The sequence below is a fragment of the Aptenodytes forsteri genome, unplaced genomic scaffold, assembly GCF_000699145.1.
Source record: "Aptenodytes forsteri isolate BGI_AS27 unplaced genomic scaffold, ASM69914v1 Scaffold119, whole genome shotgun sequence".
NCBI classification, from domain to species: domain Eukaryota; kingdom Metazoa; phylum Chordata; class Aves; order Sphenisciformes; family Spheniscidae; genus Aptenodytes; species Aptenodytes forsteri.
In genome coordinates, this window is record NW_008796165.1 from 12,341,527 (window position 1) to 12,367,244 (window position 25,718).

The 25,718-nt window shown below is 42.6% G+C and overlaps 1 protein-coding gene across 1 annotated transcript in view; it reads left to right on the top strand.

The window, feature by feature from the left end:
- Positions 1 to 25,718, top strand: part of NFIA (nuclear factor I A) — a 271,739-nt gene that overhangs the window by 179,319 nt on the left and 66,702 nt on the right. The window contains exons 5-6 of the mRNA XM_019474142.1: positions 9,056 to 9,173; positions 11,565 to 11,692. Of these exons, the coding sequence (XP_019329687.1) occupies positions 9,056 to 9,173; positions 11,565 to 11,692 (246 nt within the window). The remainder of the gene's footprint in view (positions 1 to 9,055; positions 9,174 to 11,564; positions 11,693 to 25,718) is intronic.

The window sequence follows — 25,718 nt, forward strand, 5'->3', positions numbered from 1 at the left end:
ATGAACTCGTTAATAATGCCAACAACTGTACCAACTTCAGCTCTGATAATCTCAGTTGTGCAGAGGCATACATCTTGACTTCGCAAGGCCTGCGTTTTCCTGTATGGAATTCAGTCTTCTAGAAGGATTTGTTTTTTGACCTTTAAAGAATGCTAATGCCCCCAGCATGAATGACACACTGCAGCATGATCATTACAGACTTGTCAATGCTCACTAACAACAGTGAATTAAGAGTACCTGTCACCACCCTGTTCCATTGATCAAAGGTGCATTGATTGTATTTTGCTATGACATAATCCAGATAGTCCAAGGAGAGCATATGGACAGTCTCTTGCAGAGAGACTATTGGTAAGCCAGGGCCGTAGGTACTAGTCCTTTGGGGATCTTCTCTGCAGCTAGTGTAGAGCTATGCAGTAACATCACATTGTCACCAATTACCACTGCTCCAGGTGAACCACTCAAGTACGTGCCCCTTTAAAACCTTAGGGTTTGTAACCAATCTCTTTAGCACAGCCAGTGATAAAAATGGTTGTCCTCCTAGAATATTTGTTTATGTATTGGCTCTGAGCATGTTTAAGTTTAAGTCCTTCTGGGGCTGGAATCTAACTGGCACAAACCTAGCAGAGAATCTGTGGTTTTGAGTCAGAACACAGAGTTTCTGTAAGGATTTTCCTGTTTTATTTCCTCTTTTGGAAAGACTTGCACTAGCTAGTAAATCGGCTTTATATTCAAAAATAGGATGCTACAAAGAAAGCGTGGCAAGGGGGAGATACATGAATGTCAGTTATATGTGCTAGAGAGAGAGATAGAGGGAGAAAAAGTTTAAGGCAGACATTTCTCCTGAGTTTTCTTCCCTGACAACTGGTGGGAATTTTGTGAGAAGGACAAAGTTAAGAGAACTTAGAAGTCAAGAGGAGCTGCTGAGCGCTCAGCACATTTGCAAATCAGTTCACTTGCTCAAGTGCTTAAATAGGGACTTTGACATGTAACTCACTGTACTGTGTACACTAACTTGCTGATACCTGCAGCACTGTGGACAAAACCAAGTTAACGCCAGTCTTTTGAATGTCTCCATGTTATGTCACTTTATTTCAGTGTGACAGCGTAAGGCTTTTGAAGCCCAAAGGATTCATTCTCCTCCTCTGCAAGGCATCCCACTTCACCACAATCTTATCTTCACTGTAGGAGCCCTACACAGCAGAACTGCCTCTGGACTCTGTCAGCCATGCTTCTTGTGTGCACAGGACAGGGCTGCTAGAAAAGTGCCCCCGTTCAGGACTTCAGCCTTCACAGCCAGCCCCAGTCCCAGCCTCCCTGAGAGTTTGGCATTGACCTCATGAGCGTCATGTTTCATGTCTATTAATCTTCCAGTATATTTTATTGTAACTAAACGAAAACATTGTGTATCAGAAATCCTAGCATTCAGCATGTTTTGCAAACTATGACCTGTGTCCACGACATTCCCTCTGCTTGCTGTTGAAATGCACCACCTCCAAGGGTAGGGCACCTGCACGCAGGAAGAGCAGGACAGGCATGAACTTTATCGGAAATAAGAAATGAGGTGTTGGTGGGCAAAATAACAAGATTCAGCTTTTATCTGTTCCAGACGCAGGGGTTTGCACTCTTTTTCATGAGCTCTTTAATAATCCTGGGAGGTCAAGACCTCAGTTTTACATCCTGTCTACAAGCCAGCACCTCTACCAAAAATAGTGTCCCCAAAGCATATCGGGATATCACTTCAGAACTGACTCAGAGGGAAGAGTGCCAGCAACTGATTTAGCTACTCTGCTTTTGATATCACCCTGGATTTTCCTTGGAGATGCCCCAGACATGTCCTGACCAGCCATAACCTTGTTTACTTTGTGAGGTCTGAGAAGCCCACAGCCTGACATGCCGTGGCTACCCACTAGGATATGTTTAGTGTAGAGTCTAGCAACAAATTCACAGCGAAGTCAGTATGAATTCACATGCTAATATTCAAAGACTTATTTAACATAACAGAGCAACAAAGTAATTGCTGCATATTTGCCTAAATTGGCAGGCAAGGTCTTTTAAAGAGTGTGCTTTTCAATATAACCCTTGCTGGGTTGTCTACATGTTCCTGTGTCTTGATTTGAGACCAGTCCATGGGTTACTTTCATGCTGGGGAGCTCACCGTAGGAACAGTCATCATCCAGACTCACCGGCAGCTACAGTCTGTAGCTTGAGTAATCAAAATGCTCTCAGTCCGTTCTCTTGTTTTTACTTTCTAAAAAGTCATTGCTCCTTCAGAAGCCACCATGGCTAGGGAAGGAACAAGCCTGCCTTTCCATAGTGGGCCCTCATGTTTAGTCTCTGCTCTCTTCCTGAGTATGCACTGTGTTGGCTTCACAAAGAGGTAATCTTTGTGTATGCCCATTGTCATGTTTCTTTCCATGCTTGCTTTTGATAATATGATGATAGCAATGTGTGATTTCCCACAGTTTTAACTGGCCTGTGGTTTGCTGCTGTTATCTATAATTAATCTTACGAAATATTGTCGGTAGCAATTATGTGCCAGGTTTATTTACTAAAGTTCCCAGAGGTCCACATGGCAAGGAGTCTCAAGTAATAGGCAGTTGTCTCCATCATGCAAATTTGGGGAATGAATTAATCAAGCAAAAGGTCAGCTGTTACCATTATCTATCTTACTTATCAGTGCTGATCATCACAGTTTCTGTGAGCTATTGAACAAGTCTAGACTGTTTCGGTAACAGAAACTTGCTTTCTTCAGTCCTATAGATGCAGATTTTCTTTCAAAATGCTACCCAGCTACTGAATCTTGCAGAGCCTAGTAAAATAGAGAAAGTAGATCATAAATGTTCATCTGAAAAACAGGTAGACCCCTCTCCACCCCATCTGATGTGGATGTTGCAGACCATGCTGTCAGTTCTCCTGTATTATTAGCCGGCAAAGGGTGTGAGCTCCTTTCTAAGTGTTGTCTGTCACGCCAGATACTGGGAAGACCCCTTCAGATAACAGAGACTTCATTCTTCCATCTCCAGAGAGGTTTGGGCTGACAACAAAAGGCTCAGAAGCAGAAGCGTTGGTGATATACAAGTTTTGTGAACTGACAGCCAGCTGTTGGCAAAGCAAAACTTTCCCCCTCTCTACCCTTGTTAGGAAAATATTCCACTCACTGTGTGCAGCTATATGCAGGGCACTGGAGAATACCCTCTGCAAAAGGTGCCGGCAGAGGGGTGGCTGTGGTGCCAAGCCACTGCCGAGGGTACAGTCCTGTTTGCTTGGCAGAGGCTGGGAGGCCATGGCAGGCTGGAGCAGGGAGAGAGACATGGAGAACGCTGTTCCTCTCTTGGCTTTGAGTCTGCACCGTGTGCTCTTGTGTAGAGAGCTGCTGGGAAGATCTCCTCCCTTGGAGGTCCTTCAAGCAGCCAGATAAACTGCACTGCCCAGGATGTGAAGAAAGACTTAGGATTTATGAACATTCGCTAGAGCCAGATCAAACACATTTGTTTTGTGCTGTGTTATTTGTCAAAATGACATCATTCTTCATGCTGATAAACAAGGGAATTCTGACTGTGCCCTGGACTGAAAATGCCACGCTTTGAGTTTTAAGATGTTAGCTGTGTGCAGTAAGGAGCTGTACGGAGCAAGTGGGGTGACTTTTAATCCTTCTAATGAGCCAGTGAAACCACAAGCACACAAGTGTACATGCAGTTGCTTACCACTCCTGTATAAACACAGAAATGGTCCAACTAATTATCCCTGAGTCAGTTACACTAATTCCACAGGTAAGAGGTGCTTTTGTGGCCAAGGCATTTTGAAAAGCTCGGGATCCTGCAACACCGAGGCTGCTGGATGGGGTGCGTGCCAGACTTGGTTAGCGGCTGCTTTAGCAATGGAGGCAGGGGCTGAAGCTGTCCTTGCTGTGAGGCAGGTGGACAAGTGCTAGAAATGAAAGTAATTGCCACCGCTCCAGGCATGGAGCGTGGGTGCGACGGAGGAAACACAGCTTCCTCATGCCTTTCGTCCAGTGGCCAGGTACAGCTGAAACAAACTGAAAGGAAAGTCCTGCCATCCCCAGCACATACTGGATGCCTATGGCAAGGTGTGGGGTGCCCCGGCTCCTGTCATGGGTCTGGGCCAGGCAGGCAGCTGCAAAGGGCAGGGAGGATGCTGCTGCCTTCCTGTAGCCCAGGAGAGGAGAAGAGGCTCTCCTCCATGCAGAGCACATGTGTGAAAGCCGGGGTATAATAAAACAGCTCTAAACAGCAGCCTGTATGTTTTCTGCTATACTAAGCATTACAGTAGTGAAGGTAGTTAAAGTCAGCAGCATGAAAATTAACATTTAAAAAGATACTCTGTATTCCTTAGCAAAGCACTGCTATCCAAAACACACTGTTTGGGCTTAGGTATGGGAGGAAGAAAAAAAGATTATAATAAAAAATAGACTGCAGGCATAGAGTGAACAGTTGCCGTGACCTTGCCTTTTGTATGCCATTACACAATTCAATGGCAGTCCACTCAAACCTTGCTCTCGATCAATATCCTATTAAAGCAGCACAAAAAGTCTCTATAAACTTAGTGGTTAGCTATGTTTATAAATGGAACTCAGCATAATTAGATGGTCAATAGCAGGCTGTACTTGTAATTTTAAAATGAACATCACACATTTCATATCTGTTGTATTCGGCAAAACCTCTTCGAATCTAACGATACAGTGTGTAGGAAACAAAGGCCTTGCAAAAAAAAAAAACTCAAACCAGCTCCCCTTTCCTCTCGGCAGCAGCAGTACAGTGTGTTTCCCTTTGTTTATGGAGTCACAACACAGGAAAAAGTTTATTAGTCAAATGTCATGTTTCTCCCATTTAACCTTAAACACATTATCACTTTGCTGCAGTGTTAACACATGTAATGATCTTAGTCACATCCCATCCCCTTTGTAAAAATAAATACATGAAAATGGTAAAAAGAGAAACTAAATATTAACATGACTAAAAGAGAGTGCCGTAGTCCAAGGAAGACAAATGCCAGCCTAGCTGGTTTTATTTAGTGGGTTTCCTGTTCTGTAATTCAATAAATTTTTCAAAATAAATATTCCAATTGGGTTAAGTCAGAGGGCTTTTTGTTAATTTCTCTGTTATTTTTCTTGACATTTTGGGTGAAGATCTGAGCTAACAAGCTGGCAGCGGAGAGAGTAGGCTGGCAGCAGGGGCGTTGCTGCCCTGTGTCCCCAGGAGTAGCACAGTGATGGTGCTCAGGCAGAGGCGCCCACCTTCTTCCTCCTCCTCCTTTTGGGCAAACTAGCTCCTCCTGCCCTCAGAACGAGCGAAACGTGTCGCATCTGCACAGGGATTTTTTTGTGATGCCAGCAGCTGAAATTGGGAGCTGAGGCCGGCATCAGTTTGTTTGCTTAGAAAGCCTGCACACATCAGTGGGCTGAGTGTTAGGGGAAGAGGGGTCCTTCCTCCTTGCCCCCTGCCAGGTCGGAGCCCTGGGTCAGATGACACCTTGATGCCGGCAGTAGGTGGAGACTATTGTTTTGACTTGCAACCGCAATTTCTGACATCCTTTCCTGTTTGGGAGATGTTCCTGAACTATCAGAAGGTCACTTTGCTGCAGAACATTTCTTAAGGGGGGAAATGGAGTGTTTTTAATGTCGTTGCCTGGAGTTTCTGCAGGCTGCAGCGTGTAACAGCCGGCTGTCCTGGAGTGGAGCTTCCCAACCATGCTGCCGCTTCGTGTGGGGGCAGAGCCTGTTCCTGGGGTGTAGGAAGAGGGGTGTAGGGAGGTTGCATGGTGGATCATCACATGCTACAATGAAGAGGGTTAATTTAGAGTTTTGCCACAGTTTGCACTTGGGTCCCTTTACTTACTCTCTGGAGCTGCAGCCTTTGCGGGGAATCCTGCAAATAAATACAAGTGTTGCCTTTCCATCAGCTTTCTGGGCCCATACAAGGTGGACAGTCTGCAAAGGCAGTGTGAAAAGCCATTTGGAGCAGACTCGGATGCCTCCTGGCTGGGCTAGCTGCACCGCGCCCACTCTCATGGCACATTGCACTGCAAAACACAAGGGTAACTAGAGGCAGATGCCAGGCAGTGAGCTTCCCCGCAGCCGAAGCCCAGCGCAGGAGTTGCAAGGTGTGGCTCAGCTCCGCTGAGGCTGAAGCAGAGACAGAAAGCATTCATGGCTTCAACCAAATTCCAGCCGGGAAGAGGAAGCAACCTTCTGCCATGCGAATGAAAAACATTAACCTCTCCCTGACAGTCTCAGGGTGGGCTCTATGCGTCAGCACGTTGCTGTGTTTTATGATAGTAAATGGAGTAACTGCAAGCAAAGATACAAATACCCTTTGTTGAAAGACAGGCACCGAATATGTGCCTGTCAGGCAGGCAGAGGAAAGGATTTCAGAACAGCTTAGCCCTGTGCAATGTTTGCCACAGCACTGCTAGGGCCAGAGACCTTGAGCTGGTTGTGGCAGGATCGTGGCTCCTATGTAAGGACTGCCAAGGGATTTCAGGTACTCGCCACCACAGACCAGCCAGGCACTTTAACCTCTGCTGCTTAGATCTGTTGGTGTATATTAGAGGTGGGGTTTGTTCTTTAACCCTCAGGTGGCAACAGGCTCCTGAGTATGGCAAGGTGGTTTGGCCTGTGACAAACAAAGCATCCTTCATGTTTGCTACCTGGGCGGAAATTACTGTGTGATTAGCCCTTTCTACTTTGTGCTGAGTTTACACAGCATTAGCAATACATTGTTTCTACCCCACCCCTGGTCTGGAGATACATTTCATTTTCCTACAGGGCCAAGTCAAGGGTTGGAACAGAAACGTCCAGGATTTGGGGAGAGAGTGATAAACAGAGGGAAGTGAGAGAAAGAAGAGAAACGTTATCCAGATACCAGTTTTTCTTCCATATCTGTTTGGAATAAAACTGTTTCATAAATCTTGCAAAGCTAGGAAATTCATTGTGCCTCAGAAAGAAACGGTGCTTTAATTTAGTGCTTGCCTTTTTATGTTCCTGTTTGGAAAATAGTATGCTTAACCTGTAAGTTAGGCTTTGGTAGGTAGAGGGTGCAGAGGAATTGATCAGCAAAGGGTTTACAGACCACAAATCTGTTTGGCAAAGAAGTTGCTGAAAACTGTGGAGTAGATGCTGCAGAGAGTACCTTTATGATTGATTTCCATTCAAGTCAGACTGACTGCAGTGTGGTCATTTTTCTAACCCATAACTGCTCACACTGCAGCAGTCTGCTATCTGCAGGGTGTCTGAATTATAGCAGTCCATGTCCGTGTTACCTTTTACACAAATTACTTACACCGGTTTCTTTTTCCATGCAAATTCATCAGTTTTACAGCCTCCTGTAGCTGCTGTCAGGAAACTGTTGCAGAAAGCACAAATTGATAAAATGAGTTAATTTTACTATGCTTAATTTTTCTTTCTTTCTGTTAACACACCCTCTCATATACCCAGTGTGCAGGAAGCATATGATAGTTAAGAGAAGATAACAAAGGATTTGAGTGTTCTTGTCATAAATTACTTCCCAACTTAGTTCCTTTTAATGATCATTCCAGATTTTCTCAAGTTTTAATGGCGTTGTGTATTTTCCGTCCCATGCTTTTAAAAGTCCGTGGCTATCCAGGCTGTTCCCTTTCTGTCTCAATGATGTTCTTAAAAGATCCTTGCCAAACAACAACTAATTGTCTTGTGGGGATGATGAGGCAGCTGCAAAGCTACATTATTCCTCTGTCAAATCTGACACTGTGAGCTCCTTAAGACTTGGGGTGAAATACTGGCCCCTTTACAGTCAATGGCAGCACTCCCAGAAGCCTGCGTTTCAGCCCAGACATGTTAGCTGGGTGATAGGAGCTATCCTGTCTTCATTTCCTCACTCCTGCCCCGTCAGAGTGAAAGATTTTTTCATGGTTGAAAATGGGCCAGATTCTCAGACCAAAGATTAAACTTGGCTCAGCATCCTTGTGTGGCATTGAGACTGCTTCGCCTTTGTTGCTGTGAATCAGGGCTCTCAGACAATACGTTCCAGGCCAAGCTTGTGCATTTAATTGTGCAGTACGTCCTTTTTCAGATGTCTCTGAAATGTGAGAGAAAATCATGATCTGTAATTGTCAGCTCCCAAAGTTGTATTGTCCTGTAAATAGTACTGGAACAGCGACAGTGGATATGGTACCATTTGCCATATAGTGGCATTTCTTCGTGAAATGCATTTTCTGTTGACTTTAACATTAAACTGCTCTGTTCCTGTTCTGTTCCCAGAAGAATAAGGTACATGGCGTTCATAGGCTTGTGCCTGCAAACTTCAGGGTGTGTAGGAATTCATTATGTTTTAATGTAAAACCAAGGCTCTAGGACAGGGAAATTAAAGGTATTCATATACCTTACTATAAAACTTAGGTGCTGGATAAGGTAATGAGAGGTGAACAGTGGAAGCTAAATGCTGGATAAAAGTTTTTGAGAGTCGTATGTCTCTAGCTCTGATGTAGCTGGAGGAGAGGCCAGAGGAAAACTCAGATGTTCACAGGCAGAAAAGAACTCAGGTTTCTCATCTGCTTTTGTGCTTTCTCCAAGGAGCATTTGTAACCTCTGTGCTTGTGATGTACATCACGTATATACCAAAGGTCCTGAAGTGTGTATTTCCCTGCCTGTACTGCTTATAGATTATGCCAAGCACGCTACAGGGATGATGCAGCCTATTTGTAACTATGCCAATAGATGCGATGTTGTCCTAAAAGCAAAAGCAACAAGTTTGATTAAATGTTAGAAAGATATTAGTAGAAAAGCAGTGCTTAAAGAAAGTCTTGCCATAATTGTTTAAATTTTTTTTAAAAAAGAATACCTTTGGAGGAATGTAAGAAAGAGTCTATGTCGTGGAACATTGTATTCTTGGTAAATTTACATCTTCTTGATTGCAATGCCGGTTACCATTAGTATTTCCTAATAATTTCCACACCCCATCTGTTCTCATCGTGAAACGAAACACACTCATGAGGAAGAAGAAAGTGCAATTCGTGCCTTATTCACATGACTTACTGACTGCAATCTCTTTTGTTTCCCCAGCACCGATAGCTGCAGGAACAGGTCCTAATTTCTCCCTCTCAGATTTGGAAAGTTCTTCATACTACAGCATGAGCCCAGGAGCAATGAGGAGGTCTTTACCTAGCACATCCTCTACCAGGTAATTTAATCTCTGCCTACTACCAGGTTACTTGGAAACCCAGGCCAGCATCATTACTCATCTGGGAAAGTAACCATTAAATTCTTTGACAAGCTGTTTGGGGGCCTCAAGATGTGGAGCTGTTTCAGATTCACAGAGCCAAATGTTCAACTGGATTGCTGTTAAGGTTCTTTTTATATGTACAAGCTTCGAAGAAAAACTGCTGCATTGACTTGCATAACTTCTGGCTTGTATCTCGGTGTATCAGGAGAAGTTCCACTAGAATTGTTGGAGTTTCACTTGTGGCAGAAGAGAATTTGGAGCATATTGAGATGTGCCACTTTGTCATAGCAGGAAAGTCTTAAGATAGACTTATATGCATTCTTTTATCATAAAAAGTGTTATCTGTGAGACTAACATCGTTTTTGGACCTTGGCCTATAATGCATTCTAATTTTCATATAGCATTTAGAAATTTGTGACACAGCCTTTGGAAAACTGAATTGTTAATGCAGATGACTACCCAGTCTGATTTTGATTTTGGCTTAGATGGCAACTATCAAACAAGAATATTTTTTATTTTTTACCTTTCACTTTAACCATCCATGAGATTAGATTTATAAACAAGTCCAGTCACTCTGGTAGTCTTGAACACTATTAAGGAACCAGATTGATTTTTTTTTGTCCCCTTCAGCCAAAATAGATCACTTATTTCAAAGACATGACAAGGAAGTCTGACTTCAGCCCAGGGTTCTTTTACGTTTTTATCTCAGTCTGCAGTGCCACCAGCTTTGCAGTAAGCAAGCGCACATGTAAAAAGTCTCTATAGTTTGAATATAGCTGTTGTTTTTATTTAAAAAAAAAAATCTTTAAAGAGAGGCTCTTAGCAATAACTTCTTACAGTTTGCAGTGATTGGAAGAACATTCTACATTTTGCACTTAGTGTGCACATTATGAAGCTCGGTGACTACAATTCCCATTACATATCAATTATAAAAACTTTGTGCTCTTTCTTTTTTGCGTATAAACTGTGTACCCTACAGTGCTTATCATTAGCACCATTCTCAGGTAGAATTTAGTTGTGACTCCAGAAGCAAAAAAGTGAGGTTATTAATGTTACTTAAGAGCTCAGTTGTTGCTCTTCTGTTCTTCTGCAAATAGCTACCACTGATAAGGAGCTAATTATAAACAGCATGGGTAGTTAATAACTTGGTAATATGTTTGTTTTCCTCTCATTAGGCTGTTCCCAGTCAGAAAAAAAAAAAATATTCCTTAAATACACAGACTCAGCAGAATTATCAGGCGGTAATTATATTGTATGCACACAATTTCCCCTATTGACACATAACAATTCTCTAAATTAAGGAATGGCCAAACCTGCATTCCACACATACCGCAAGAATTATTCTTCTTGTTTCTCACAAACTGATTTTGCATACCCGCCAGCTCCTACCTGTGCAGAGCTTCGGGTGGGGAGCTGCAGAGAGGCTGCAAGTTTTAAACCAATAGAAATTGCAGTGGAATATTTTATGTCTGTTAAATACATTCCCCCTACACAGAGGAGCCTGTTCTTGAATGCCTTAAGTCTTAATAGAATACAGATTTGGTGAAAAAAGTGAGCTGACCCAGCCTTGGAATAGTACTTAGAAGAGAAATTCTCGGTAACGTCCCCACGCAGTCTGTACAACTCATTATAGAAAATAGAGCCAAGCTGAGTGTCTTTGGCTTTGGGATCCTCTCCCTGCGGAACTACCAGACTCTGAGTCAGTGGCCACCAGAGACCACTGAAAGGGCTCTTCTGTCTCCTGAGTCTTTGGTGAGGGAGGTGTGATATATCACAAGGGAATCCTTTAGTACTGACACTAGCCAGAGATACCTGTTGGGGGCTTTTTATGCTTGGTGGCATACAGTTGCAGAGTAAAATGCTTATACTTGTAGGATAACGTGAACGTTTGAACCAAGAATGGATTTTTCCACCGTTCACTTGTCTACGCTTCTTCTTATGGGACTGAAGTCTGGGTTAATTTAATGGCTATGGTTAAAAGATTGAAAATAGAAGTTTGAAAAATGTCCTACTTTTTGATCTGTAAAAGCCTAAATATTAAACTATATTCTAGTTAAACTAATGCATGTTTAAGGGTTCAGTCTGGACTCTGTGAGAGATTGTTTTGTATCTCACTGAAGTTTAGTCATTAGCAATGAAGCAAATCAGAAACAAGAAGTGGATGCTGAGAAGTTGGGCGGGCAGGATGGCTGTGCAGGACTCACACCTTCCCCTTCTCAGGGCCCTACATCTGTTATAGTTTCCATAACCAAGTTAGTCTCAAGCAGGGCTAGCAAGATATGTGCCAACAGAAGTGCCTTTGTTACTTTCCGTACATAGAGTATTTATTATGTGTTTTTACTTTTTCAGCTCTACAAAACGTCTCAAGTCTGTGGAGGATGAGATGGACAGTCCTGGTGAGGAGCCGTTTTATACAAGCCAAGGGCGCTCTCCAGGAAGTGGCAGCCAGTCAAGTGGATGGCATGAAGTGGAGCCAGGTAAGCCACGGCTTTCAGGAGCCTGAGAACATGATCTCCAGTTGCTCTGTTTTGTTATCAGAATACACTGAATGCTGTATAGAAAGGTGATCAATTCTAAACATCTTGTAACTTCTTCTGAGAAAAGGTCAGTCTAATGAAAATATTGTAGTGGTTTTATTACTCCTGCAGCTGTGAATGTTTCTGTAGTGTGTCACTTCTGTATTTTGGCCAAATATCTGAAGTATTTGAATAATGCAGCAAAAGATAGGTGGTCTTTTTCTGTCAAAATGTCCACATTCAATTCTGGGATAGCAGTGACAATCACTTAGCAAAAAGCAGTACCTGCCTAGGCTGTGCCCTGCAGTTATACTGTTTAAATTAATATCCCTAAACTTATATAAGGTAGAAGGACTTTTCAAGCATCATACAACACTTGAGCTCACTTAGTAATGACTTTTAAGAGACTTACAGAAGGAGTTGTTTTATTAATCTGTAATACTATGAAGTGTGATTGGAGGCGTCATATCAAAATAGATATCACTGGGCGTTACACTTCATAAGGTTTAGGAAGCAGCTCTTCTGCCTCTTCTCAGTTAATTTTTGTGTGTGATCTTTCTTGTTAATCATCTTTTGGGTTATGTTATGTTACATACTTAACTGTCCATCGATCACTTATCCTGAGATCATCTGGGTGCTTAATACTATTGGAAATATTTTTCTGGGTCAGTGCTACATGCATAGGTGAAGTTAATGCCTCAATTTTGCTTACAGCTAAATAATCAAGTATTTATTGCCAATAAAAGTAACAGAAGTCTTATTTGTTAGATGAAGGCAAGCAGAGCTTTCATCTTCAGCCTCCAGTATTTGAGAGGGCCCTCTAAATAGCCCAAAGGATCTTTCGCAATATGTTTTTTTTTTTCTTTCTTGCTTGTTTGGATTTAAAATAGTATGGTTTTGGTTTGTTTTGAAACAACACATGCTTGTCCAGGGCACTGTGTATAATGAACTATACAGCACAGAAAAGTAAATTCAACCTGAACAGCATTAAAATCAGTTCTGTGGGCACTTGGCCAGCCACCTATATCCTTCATCGTGTAGGAAACATACCCACAGCTTTCTCTGGAGACCCTGTCAAACAGCTGTCCTTTACAGCGTGCCCAGAAAGTCACCAAATTTGGGCTATTCCAGACTGGGAGGGGACTGATTCCCGTGCCTGGGAGCCCTTGGAGGATCCCCTGCCAGCTGCCCTCTCTCCTCTAATGAGGAGGAGCCAGCTTGTGGGCCCTTATTGACTGCAGATGTGGCACTTTGGCAGGCAGAGAGGGTGGACCTGCAGGCAGACAAGTGCCAGGCTCCCCGTGACTGCCTTGCTGCCACCATCCCCAGGGCTCTGGTGATTTCAGTGAGGTGTCCTGCTCAGTAGACACTAGGGGCTGTTTCCTCCATCAGCTCCAGGCTCCAGATGATGTAAGGCAGAGCTTCACCTTGTACTAAACTGGTCTACTCATGGAGCGGCAAAAACATGAACAAAAGCTCAGTGCCCATTGAAAGGGAGAGATCACAACCTCCTCTGCAGACACAGATGGCTAAAACCTGACTGGGTCACTGCTTCTACATCATTGTCAGAGTAGGGGCTAACTCCCCCCAAAGTTTGGGGTACTCTTTGTTAATGACAAATGTTCTCCATTTGTGCAACAGCCAGAGGTTGGCTATCAATTTTGATGTCACTTCTGGTGGTTTTCCCCACATGTGGTCATCATCTCTGTCTCATCCAAGTCCTGGCTAGATGGTGGCACTGAGCTGCTGAGCTGGACAAGAGAAGTATCTAAAGCCTTACACCTCCAAAGCACTTCCGCCACTCTTGACACCGCTGGGTGCTCATCATGAAGAAGCACAACTGCCCGTGTCAAACTTCCTGAGGTGCTTAGAGAGGCAAGAACAAGTCAGAGAAGAGAAGGTTATTCCTTCCTCATGACCTTCCTCACTTACTACAGAAGAATCCCAGATTCTGCTTAGACTTGCCTGTAAAATGGCAGAAAATCACCTTGCAACATCAGGGACTCAAGCCAGGTACCAACTAGATATAGCTCAGATTCACCAAGCTATCTATCACTGTCACAGCTGTGAAGAAAAAGAGCTTTATCCTGCCTGCATGGGATGCACTTTCAAACCATCTTTATGCTATATCCACACAGCCCCACCCCAATACTTCTGCCGTGGCTTTCCAGCAGCCTCTCTGAATTCATTGCCTCAGCTTCTGTGTAAAACAGGGTCACTGCAAGAGCACGGCTGGCAGAGAGATTACCTAAAGAGCCACAGCTCATCAGTGGTGAAGGACAAAACAGTACTGAAGTGTCTTTTGATGCCAGGGTGACACTGGCACAAGGTGCTCCCCGCTGAGGGACACATCCTGCTGTGGTGCTGTGCACAGTTCCCTGCCTTACCTCATAAATCACATGTGGGTCTGATATTAATGTCTGGCCCTTTGTATTTGACATGGGTGCTTTATCTCCAGAAGTGTAAAATGTTTTATGAGTCTTCAATGTGGCATCTGCCTAGAAAATATACTGGTCATCTGAAAGCCGTACAAATGATGTTAACGTCCCATATTACCCAGTGACTTGCCACAGCGTTCCTCTCTGAGAGGGGGGCTTTGGACCCTGGACCTGTTTCAGATCCATCTGTTCCTATGTCTCTCCTGTCCAGAAAAAGGCCTTGCCATTTATTTAATCTATGGTCAAAATGCGGGCAGTTTTAACATACAATAATCTCTGAGCTTCAGTGTTTTGGTTTTTTCTCAGTGAAATTCGCAGTAGAAGTTTAAAGACTAAAACCATCTTTTTGTTTGACTTGGCATTTCTTCCATGTGGTTCATTTTATGCTGCGTGGGATAATGCAGGTATCAGCAGTGCAGAATGATGCTGGTTCTGAAGGCAGGATGAAGTTTTATCCTGTGCTGGCAGAGTAGCGTAAGCCAGGTTTCCAAACTCCATAATTAAACCCTGTCCTTTGGGTTACCAGCCAAACAACGGGAGGAGGAAATCAGACCAAGGAAAGGAAGCTTAGACTTGTCTGTGGGATGGCTGTTCTGGCTGGGAAGGAAAGTTCAGAAAGGAGCCAGCAGCCAACTTCCCAGCCCAGTAGGATCCACACCAAAGATAATAATATATCCTTTGGCTTTATTGCCTTTGAGTAGATTGCTTCCTCGCAGGAGATTTAGATTTATGCAGAGATAGCTTCTTGGCCTATATGCCTTGACAGGTTTATGGGAATGAGAGGATGAATATTCTGTCTGTGTATGTTGCATTTGCTTAATTCTGAGGTGTGCACATGAGAAAAAGTGGGGACTGTAACGCGGGAACAGATGTGAAGCACCCGTATGTTTATGCACATGTAGAGACAGAGGGGAGTGCTCACGGCACAGAGACTGTGAGAGGGTTATAGTGAAAGATGTTGCCTAGGACAGTTGCAGGGAAATTAGGTCTGTGTGAGGGGGCAGTTGGAGAAATGTCGCACTTGAAAGAGAGCACAACGTAGAAGAGAAAGGGAAAATGAGAAGACAATTTTAGACCATACAGAAGGGAAAAAGTATATAGGGGAAAGAAAAAAAAGAACAAATGCCAGGAAAACAAAGATTTTACTTCCTAGAAAGGAAATATGAAATGGAATATGTGAACTCCTCTTAGAGAAAGAGAGCACTCCAGGCAGAGGGTTATTTACCGCCAGCCGTGACTAGTCGCTCTACATCTGTCTCCATTTTTTTCTCTTGAACAAATTCCCTTTTTGGGTACTTTCTTCCTGCTTTGCTTCCTTGTGATTGCCCCTGTAAGTGGTCTTTGGAGGGCAGGCTGTATGCTCAGAACATATGTGCAAACTGGCAGGAGAACAGAAGAGGACAAAACCACTCTGTGTGCTATTTAGATTAGGCAGTGGATGCTTCCCCTGTGCCTACTCTTGGGGTCTCTGCTGCGTGCAGAATACAGGCTGCACCTATTGTCCATCCACAGTCCTTCCTCTGCGCTTTTACATCACGGGCCCCTGAGGCTTGGAGCACCCTGACATCTGTCTCACGTGGAGACTTTGCTGGGTGTAGATCCTACATGCTTCACCCACCAGCAACATGACCTTTCCATTCATGGCATTTCAGACCCATAGTAATGAGCAGAGGACTCAGCCTTGTGTTTTTTACATCTAGATACTTGCAAGCAAGGATGTAGCACTCTCCTTATACGTCAGACGTGACAGCCAAAGCAAAAACCAACATTAATTCCATGTTCCTTGTACTATACTCCTTGAGTCTTACATCCATTTACCTGCACTCGAAAGCTCCTGGGGAGCTCTCAGGCCTAAAAAGGCTGGAGTCTGCCAGAAAAGATGAATTTTCTTTCACAACAGGAAGGCTTAGGAAGTAAAACAAAGCAGACATGTAGTAAATTACTTCTGCTTTTCAAATACCTTTTGCGGTATCCTCCTTACCATTACTTTATCTCAGCACTTTCAGTACATAACTCTTGTTAACTGAGAAGAAGGGCAAGAGAGGATAAAGATGATGTTAGTAAGAAAATAAGGCAACATCACACTGGCTTTGAACTCATGTACAAAGCTGGCCAGTGTTCAGTTCTGTGGCAGCTCTGCTTGTAATGGGGGTAAGCCATAATTACAGGTATAAGTTTTTTAATTCCATAATAAGAGAAGATTGAGTTAATGTGTATCAGTATTCCACTTATGCATTTTTTTAATGCATTCTCTTGATTCAGTCCAGGAGTAATGTTCACTTTGTGCTCTGTCAGTCATTTTGTAGTGTAGCATATGGATGGTATTTGCCAATTCTACTTCCATTGTATTTCTACAGCATGGCATGGAAAAAATGTTTAAGATACAAATTCAGAGTATCCTATTAGTTTCTTTACTTAGGTCATCCTGGTACTTGTATTTCCACAAGTTAGTTTGGTCCCTAGAGGACAGTAATCCCAGGAAAGGTACATGTTTGTACTCCTTGCGCTTCTTGAGATATCTGAAGGGACAATTAGCTCTGCTTCAGTTGTGGTCTTGACCAACTTACTGCACTGCACCCGTTTGCAAAATGGGTGGAGCTCTGTGGTCCTTCTTCCACTGAAAGACTGATGGGGCTTTTCATACCATGGTCATCCACCTTCCCTTGCTGTAGTTCCACCCCGGCTGTTTTGCTGCCGATCACACTGTGCTAGGCTTTTGTGTGTCTTCACCTTGAAAACCCCAGGAATCAAATGAGACTTTCAGAGCAGAAACCTTAAGGAATTAGTAATAACACTTGCACTGCATGACTGAAAGACATATTTACAGTTCCAGGGGCTTATGAAGTTGATAATATTATATGAACCTGCAGTAAGCTACAGAGCTCCCTGTTAGACTGCTGGACACGTCTTTGGTAGTAAAGATGCTATTAAAGTCAGCCTCATGATTGCTTGCTGCACCACTCAGGCTAGTGCTGCTCATTCTCATGCCACCATCTATGGGACTGTCTGAAAAGAATTTCTGAGCAATTTCTATGCAGCTGAGGAGCTGAGATCCTATTTTGGACTATTTCCCTTGCAGTGACAGTGACCCCTAACTTAATTGTACCATGTCTCTCCCCATGGCTGGTTATGGAACAACCACATGCAGGCAACCGGTCCAAACTCTCGTTTCAATAACCCTTTTCTTAAATCTGGCATCGGCTTTCTTCTTAGCAGATTCTCAGCACTCAAGAAAACTTCTTCTCCATATTTACTAAGAAACTTTTATTTATGCCTTACGCATCAGAAAGACTCATTCAGGCATAGATCAGATGACCACAAGAGTTTGTTTTCAAAGTCTGTTCGGAATTATATCTTGGAAATGCCAGAGAAAGTGGTATAAGGGAGATCCTAGATTGTGTTCTTAATGCATTCTTTATGCCCTAAACACAGTTGTTGCCTGGCACTACTGAGAAGATAAAATATGTATAGTATGTTCCAGCATCAGTGATGCAGAGTGCATCTGATCTGTCCTCAGGCAAAAGGTCTATGGGCTCATCAAAAGACTTGACGCCATCCACTAACTCAAAGCTCAGAGAAGTTTCCAATGATTGTGCTACATTACTGCCAATGATTCGAGGGACTGACTGTAGAAAATATGATGAAAAACATGAGAACCATGTATTATACAAAATAATAGAAAAATAATCCCTTTTTACTGGGAAAACATTCAACTTCAGACCTGGAGTATTCAGTATCAAATAATTCGCTGGCACTACCTTTCAGTGACTTGCTGTGGTGGGCAGTTTTCACTGGATCGTAACTAGACACAGGAATTTCATGACCTTTATTAATTTCCTTAAGCTGAACTGTTTGGATACTCATAGACCTATTAAGAAAGACAAAACCAAGGAAATGTCTCTTTTCCTTAGACCAGAGGAGGTCTACATCCAGGATCCCTGCCAATTACATTTACTCAGTATTTCCCAGATGTGACATTGTCTTGCCCTCCAATTCTCAGTGTGTAAAGAAAAGTCAGACAGCACACTCACATAGCCATTAAGATTGTACCTGCCTTGTGCAGCAGCTTCATTACATACCTTGACACGTCTATCGGCAGGCACCAGTGCCATTTTTTCCTCCATTGAACTTAATATCTTAAGACAGTGGGAACATTTCACAAGCAGAAAAACCTCCAGCCCACGGCATAGTTTGGCTCTTTGAATGGGAGGTCAGAAACAGATCATGTTTCTCTGGTGGCCGGAACATTTTGGTTTACAGCAAAGAGAATTTCATCAGGTTAATTTGTGCTGTTAAGCTGAAGAGATGCCATGAGCAGTACAGCAGACAGAACCTGTTGCCTCCCAGGTACATGCAAACTTCCACTGTTCATTTTCTCTGAAGAACTTTTTCTGAGCTTTGTTAGACTGTATACTGTGACTAGGTCTCCTGCTCCTGTTCACCCCATTTCCCCGTTCTCATTCAGACCTGTGCTTCTTCTCATCTCCAAGGCTTTATACACAGTTTCGCACATTTCTCCCCACTCTTACAGTCTTCCAACATCCTTGTTCTGCCACAGCCGAGAAGCAGAGCGTGCTTGGGCCTGTGCTACCTTTCATGCTTCCATTACTGGTACATGGAATTAAATATGGCCCCATGTGCATGCTGCCACCTAAAAAGTTGGTTTCAAGTGAACAGGTAGATGCCCGAAGCCAAACGTACAATGGGAGCATACTTCAAGGAACTCCAGCTACTGTAGAATACAGAGCTTTTCTTAAACGTCTTTCTGCTTTCACAGAGTCCATGTGTTCCCTTATCCGTGCTCTCTGCATTACAGTATCCCATCAAAACACAAGCTGCCCAGTGGTTTTCAAGAACATAAGATTTTTCTTTTCTTCTAAAAGCAATAACACTTATCAACTTCTACTGAAATACCATATCAGCTCCTTGTCACTGGCAATCTACAGTTCCTGCCGCTAAAAGTTTAATGCATTTACAGGAGCACTTAGGCATCAAGACTTTGATATCACAATCTGTTAGTCACAGGTGCTACATGATAGGTTTGTGTTAGCACATTATAGATCTTTTATCAGATACTGCACAAAATGTGTGTGTTTCTCTGCCAGGCAATCAGAATCAGACTGCTGCATAGTTGATGAGTTACTCACCAATGTAAGTTGTTGTTTATTTTAAACAGAACTTTTCCAGAAATGCACCTTAATGGATAACTTAAACTCTAATTGGTCAAGGCCAGCAAAGATCAAGAACTTAATGTGAGCCAGGAAAAATGCAGCAGGTTAATAGTGGTGCTTTGAGCATTGTCAGTCTTTTGCAATAGCATTCATCAAGTCAAATGATTAACACTACTCATTTGCTATAACAGACATAGTCATTTTGACAGCAAATTACCACTGGATCAATAGCTCAGCTTTTCTTTGGCAATTCATGTAGTAGCATGAGACCTGTGACAACATGCTGCTGGCATTACTGTCTCAAAATCATGGAAGGAAGTTAGAGGTGGGGAAAGAACTACTGATTGAAAAGTCAGTTCAGATTGAAAAGTCCTAGATGTTTTCACGTCCCTCAAAGGTTCCTTTTTTTCCAGACGCTGGACAACACAGCAAACTTGGCCCTGAGATTCAGCCTAAACTGTACTTTCCATTTTTAATAAAATTAATAATCCCATGCAAGTGTTAGAGCACATGCCTCAGCTTTGCTGTAATCCCCTGAGGAAAACATCCCTTCAGTATGGTCCTGGAGAAGTCAGTCAGTCAATGTTGTGGCTCTCCTTCTTGCATCTAATTCCAGATGTCAGGAAATGCATCATTTAAAAATGGGTATGGAGCTGTAGGAGTTCTGAGTTAAAAAATGCAGAAAGTGTTTCACTTCAGATATCAAATTAAAGATGTCTTTTCGGCTGGCCTGGTGCTAGCATCATACATACATACTATTTTCACTGACTTTAATGACCAAGTTAAAAGCAAATCCCCTGTGTGCTGTGACAGCCATAAGACCACCTGAGCTGATCTTTGGCTCCACACACAAGTAGCATCATCTGAATCATTTTTCAGATTGATAGGAAAGATTTAGTGCATGGAAAACTATTCCTTGACAAAGGTTGGAGCAATGCTTCCTGATGATGACGGGATTCCTGGGATGGGAGTGCTGTATTGGTAGTCCATGGACCTAATGTTTTTCAGATGTCCTTGCTGGCTGAGCCATATTCTGCCACCCATTCTGTTTAACATATACATATAAAGCAAAGACAGTGATACGGTTCGTGCTTCACTTTTGTCACCAAGTGAAAACTATAAGCTTCCTCGGTATTGGGACAAAAGCAGACACTTTCTACATCTTTTCAGAGGTGAGCTCTGAAAGCTCAGGAATAAAGCTGTTGAAGGACAGAAGCACCCTCTGTTTGAATATAGCTCTGCATTTCTTGCTGATTTGGAGTCTGTCAAACATGAATCTTTGTGAGCTCCAGACAGGTCTCCTCTGATGCAGTTATCCTTGAAGATCATCTGATAGTGCAGCATGGGACTGTTTAATTGCAAAATGGGATTAAACACATTGAAAGTATTTTACCTGTCTTCCAAAAGTTGAACTAGTTTTCTCGTTTGCTTCTGGGACCAATTCAGGATGTTGACTTGGATCTATAAACTCTTCTATAGATTAGATCTTGGTTAGGAAATGGACTGCATTCCTTTCATGTGCTGTCTTAGCAGTTGAGATCAGCAGACTTGCTTTTTCTAATGTGTTTGGGAAGCAGAAGCAATATTTTATCTCCTGTGGTATGCTGCTGGTACAGAAATGTTCAGGCTTATTAATTCTTCAGGACACAGGAAAAGTCTTCATCACCTGTGTAGGCAGTCATGGGAAAGGACCCACTGCAAAGACTGCATTGAACTATTTTTTTTTGGACGCAGCTGGAAAATATTAGTAGTCTTCAGAGCCAATATACTGTACATATTGAGAGCCAGTAAATGATGCATATTATTGCAAATTCCTGTGCACTTCTGCATTTTATAAAACAGATAACTAAAATACTCACCTAGCCAGATCAGTTCCCCAAGGGATGCACATTTCCAAGCAGAGGACAAACCAAAAGCACAGAAGAGAACACAAATTAGCCAAATAGAATGGCTAAGTGGTTGAAACAAATGGTTTTAGGATCACTGAGTAAGGACCATGACCTCCTTTTGCATCAGTCAAGGCAACTGTGAAACTTTGTGAAAGAAGCTCACCGCAAAACAGATGCTGGGCTATCTTAGGTAAATAAATTACCAAAAAATAATAATAAAAAACTCCCTTACACATTTTACAAAGCACAGCTGTGTAAATATTGCATGAGACAGGGGAGAGGGGGAGAGATGTAACATACACCCTTTTTTATGCAGAAGTTCTGCTCTCGGCACTGTTTATTAACATTCCCAGTACAACCATCACTCCACTCCGTAGCACACAGTGCGGCTACTGTACTCCATGCGCACGTTTTGATCTTTGCTTTAGAGGAGAAAACAGGCTTTATTTTAAAGGAAGCTTTTTCACCCAAAGTTAAAATGTGCAATGAGAGGTGTTAGGGGACAGAGAGAAGATGGTACAGGACCGGGAACAGGAAGCAGACCGTATTACATCTCTTTTTTTTGTTTCCTTTCCCACACTGTATCTGCCACGCTGACTTTAGATGTTCCTTTGGTTCTGCACAAAGTGAGGAGCAATCCTGAGATCTTAATTTCACTGAGCTGGATACCTACTGCAATTTTCCTGCTTCTCAGCTGCCAGATACAGCACATTCCAGCCTACAAAAACTGTGGATCTGCCCACAGAGAGGAAAAAATGGCTCTTCTCAGCTAGACTGAAGGCTCACCTGGCCCAGTATGCTGTCTCTGACAAGAGCTGGTAGTGGACACTTAAGGAAAGAATACAACAGCAAGACAGGCATCCAGTGATGCTTTTCAGAGCACAGCCTCACAGATTTTGGCAGGAAACAGCTTGGTTTCATGAGCCAGAGGCTCTGTTTGCATCTTTGTGTTTGACAGCCTTCAGTGGACTTTTCTTTCAGAGATGTGCTCAGATGTTTTTAACCCATTCTTTATTTCAGCCTCCACAACATCCCGTGGCAGCGAGTTCCAGTTTTACTCGGTGCTGTTTAAGGAAGGACCACTTCTTTTGTCTGTTGCCTGCTCATTTTGCTTGGTGCTCCTTAGTGGTTTTTTTACTGCCGGAAGTAGTGAATAAATCATTCCCTGGTTACTTTCTTTCAAGTTAAGTGCTGCCCCAACACTTTGACCGCAGCAGTCAGCGAGCATAGGAAAGCAGAGAAATCTGTCTAGCAGCCTGTTAGCTCAGGTAACAATTTGACTGAGTGGCTGCAGAGCCATCCTATACCTCCAGGAATGTATATGTAGTGGTAGCAGCTGTGTTGTTCACCCGAAGCGGGTAGTCTGTGACCTTAACCCATAACCCCAGAGCTTATGGCATGAATGCAGTGCTACTCTATACAGCTGAGCCCCGCTGGAGTGACTGTAATAAGGGGGATGCTGTTTAAATACTCTTCGTTTTCTTTCATTTTCCAGCTCCACAAAGACTTAAAGTTCAGCAGTGTCTTCATCTAGTGTGTATACTGGCTACAGTTCTATTCTGATTTCACTGGTGTCTTGCTCAGGGGAGAGCAGGTAATCCATAGCATCCTCCACCTCCTCTTGCCCACACTGCTCTTACACAGCCTGCAGTCCTAGTGAGATCATCCTTTCTGCTATTCTCTTACATCAATGGTTGCTGCTATTTTTAGTGTGATATACACCAAAAAGCATAACGTAAGAGATCCTGTTGCTAAAATTAGCTGGAAAATTATAGGCTGTTTTACTGTTTTGTGCACAGTCTTCATTTGCCTCGCTGGGATTTGCGTGCAGATCTTCAAACCCCCGAAAGCCAGCAAAGTGAGATGGTACCTGCAGTCCTCATGTCCAAGAGCAGTACTCTTGAAAAGAGTGGGACTATTTTATATCAGCAAGGGCTGGAGGCAAAGTCTTAGGTTCCACCTATAGGAGGGAAATACATTTTATTTTAAAAGTAAGGATTTACAGTCAATGAGATTTGAAAAACATAAATGTATGGACTTTCTTTGTACTTAGTGTAACGTCCCATTTTATTACAGCAGCCCACATTTGTCTCCAGGAGTATTATCTGTGATACAATATGCTAATGCACTACCTTGCTCCAAACATGAGAAAGCACTTTGGATGTAGTCCAGTTTTAACCCTGTCGTAGGGCTTGCCTTTGCTGTTAACCGAAATAACAGCAAATGAAAGTAAAGAAACATCCTGACTCTTCCTCTGAACTTGGCCAATCCTAGGTGTGAGGTGCATGTTTGAACCAAAGGGTAGTGGTCATTCCCACTTGTTTCATGACTCCTCTGCCTCACTCTGCCCTTTCAGTCCTTACAATCTCCATCTCTTCCATTCCTTGAGTGAAAACCGCTTGGCCACACCTAATCTAAACGTGCTGTGCAAGGAGCTGCTTCTGACTGTCAAAGTAAAGGTTCAACATCTGACATCAAAATGATTCCTGAAAAAAGTCCTGTCATCCAGGCGGAATTGCAAATTCTGGCCATTTGGAGATTTTAAAAATTAAAAGATCCCCAAAACAGCTGTATTTCTTATGCAAATCCTTAGCCAAATGGGAACTTGTAAGTATTAAATAAATTGTTTGCCCTCTGTTAAAAAATGATCATCTAGAAACCCAACAATTTGGGGGGGACAGGTTTTAAGCGGGCAAAGCAGTCTTACAAACAACATTTCTCCCGTGTCCTGTGAACTGTTGTGCTATTGTGATTTTACAGTGCTATTTCTCTACTTTTGCAGGATTTTTCTCTTTAATGTTATGTGGAAAACCCTGAACAAAAACTGGCACTTAATGCAGAGTAAACAGTGGCAGTGACTGAATAGAAACCTGATGTCAAATATACAACCACCTTGGGAAAGTCAAAATCTATTGCTTTCTCATCTCTTCCAGTTGTTGCCTTCTTAAGTGTATTATTCATAAAATTAGCAATTTAAAAATGCATAGAAACATTATTTTTTATATTCATAGCGTCACTTTAAAAAAAAGGTTTAAAATCGATTTGCTGGCCTCTTGGGGAAATGCTGTAATGTTTTTGGCTGTCTCCTACTTTCTGCTGCCAGCTAAAAGTACCATCTGGCTTGTTTAGGGCCCTTTTCCATATCAGGTGCTTCCAAAATTCTCCCCAACCAGAGGATTGTTTCATTGGGTTGCTTTGCCTGCTGAGGCATGTGTCCTGGGCTGGGAATCCTACTGCTTCTGTTCCCTGCCATCTTGCTGACGGTGGTGTGTGTATGTTTGGGCACAGATCTTGCTGCCTCTCTCCCGAGGACATTTGCATCATTGTCAGCTGCACATATTAAATTGATATGCAGGGCTCAGAAACACGTATCCCATCTTTTGTCCCTTTGTTTGTGCAATTGTTGTGGTTTTAATTCTTCTTTGACACCTGGAATATCACAAAGCTGCTGATAATCTGTTGGCTACTAAGGGAAATGACATTGATAGAAGGATAATGTGTGTCAGACTTATATCTAGATAATTGCAGACACACCCCGAACCCTTGCAGCTCAGGGAATGAATATCCTAAATCCATTATTAATTTGGAGAGTCGTATGTGGCAGTTGGCTGCGGTGTCATCTTCTCACTGCAAGAGTCACTTGCAAGGGATTTTAAAAGACACTTTTGGTTAATTCTGCATTGCTGTGTCTAGTTATGCCTAATACGAGTCAATTTTGGTACATTCTTGCTGCCATTTCGTGGTGGTGTGAGGAGCTGTAACAAAATGGGGTTGATGTCCTAACTCCTCACTGAAGGATGCTTCCCATGTGCCTTCTCCTGCACAGGCATAAGATACCAAAAGATGAGAACTGATGCACTATACGTGGTACCAGTTGACAGTGACACCTCCTCCTCAGGATTCTTTGTTTTTCCAATTTGCTGTTTTACTTAGAAATAGAAATCTACCCCTCAAAGGATTTATGAGTAGATTTGAAGTATTGTAGTTGCTAAGTATAGACTCTTGATGTGATCATATGGAAAGATGGAGCGTGTTTTGAAATAGATACGGCCATAAGCTGTCTTGTCCTATTTCTAAAATCATCTGTGCCATACACTGCTGACTTTTCCTGTCCATCCATTAAAAAGTGAATTATGAAGAGTGCTGAGACAAACAGATAGTAGTTTAACCTTGTTAGTAAATATCAGGAGGCTGATATATACTGCTAGAATGTTACATCACAGCCTTTCTCTTCAATATAGGTTTATGAAATTATCTTGTTACTATATAAACTGCTTTCGCTGTGTACATTCTTCCAGAGGTTTATTGTTCTTTGTATGTTGGCACAGTAGCATGACTCTGAAGAGTCAGTTCATGATATGGTGAATTTTAAAGACTTGGGAGATGGCCATATCTATTTTTCAGCAAAGGAATGAAAGCTTTTTTTTTTCCTAAGGTATTAAAAGTTTCAAGAGATGTGCTGAAATGAAAAGGAAATAATAACTAAAGA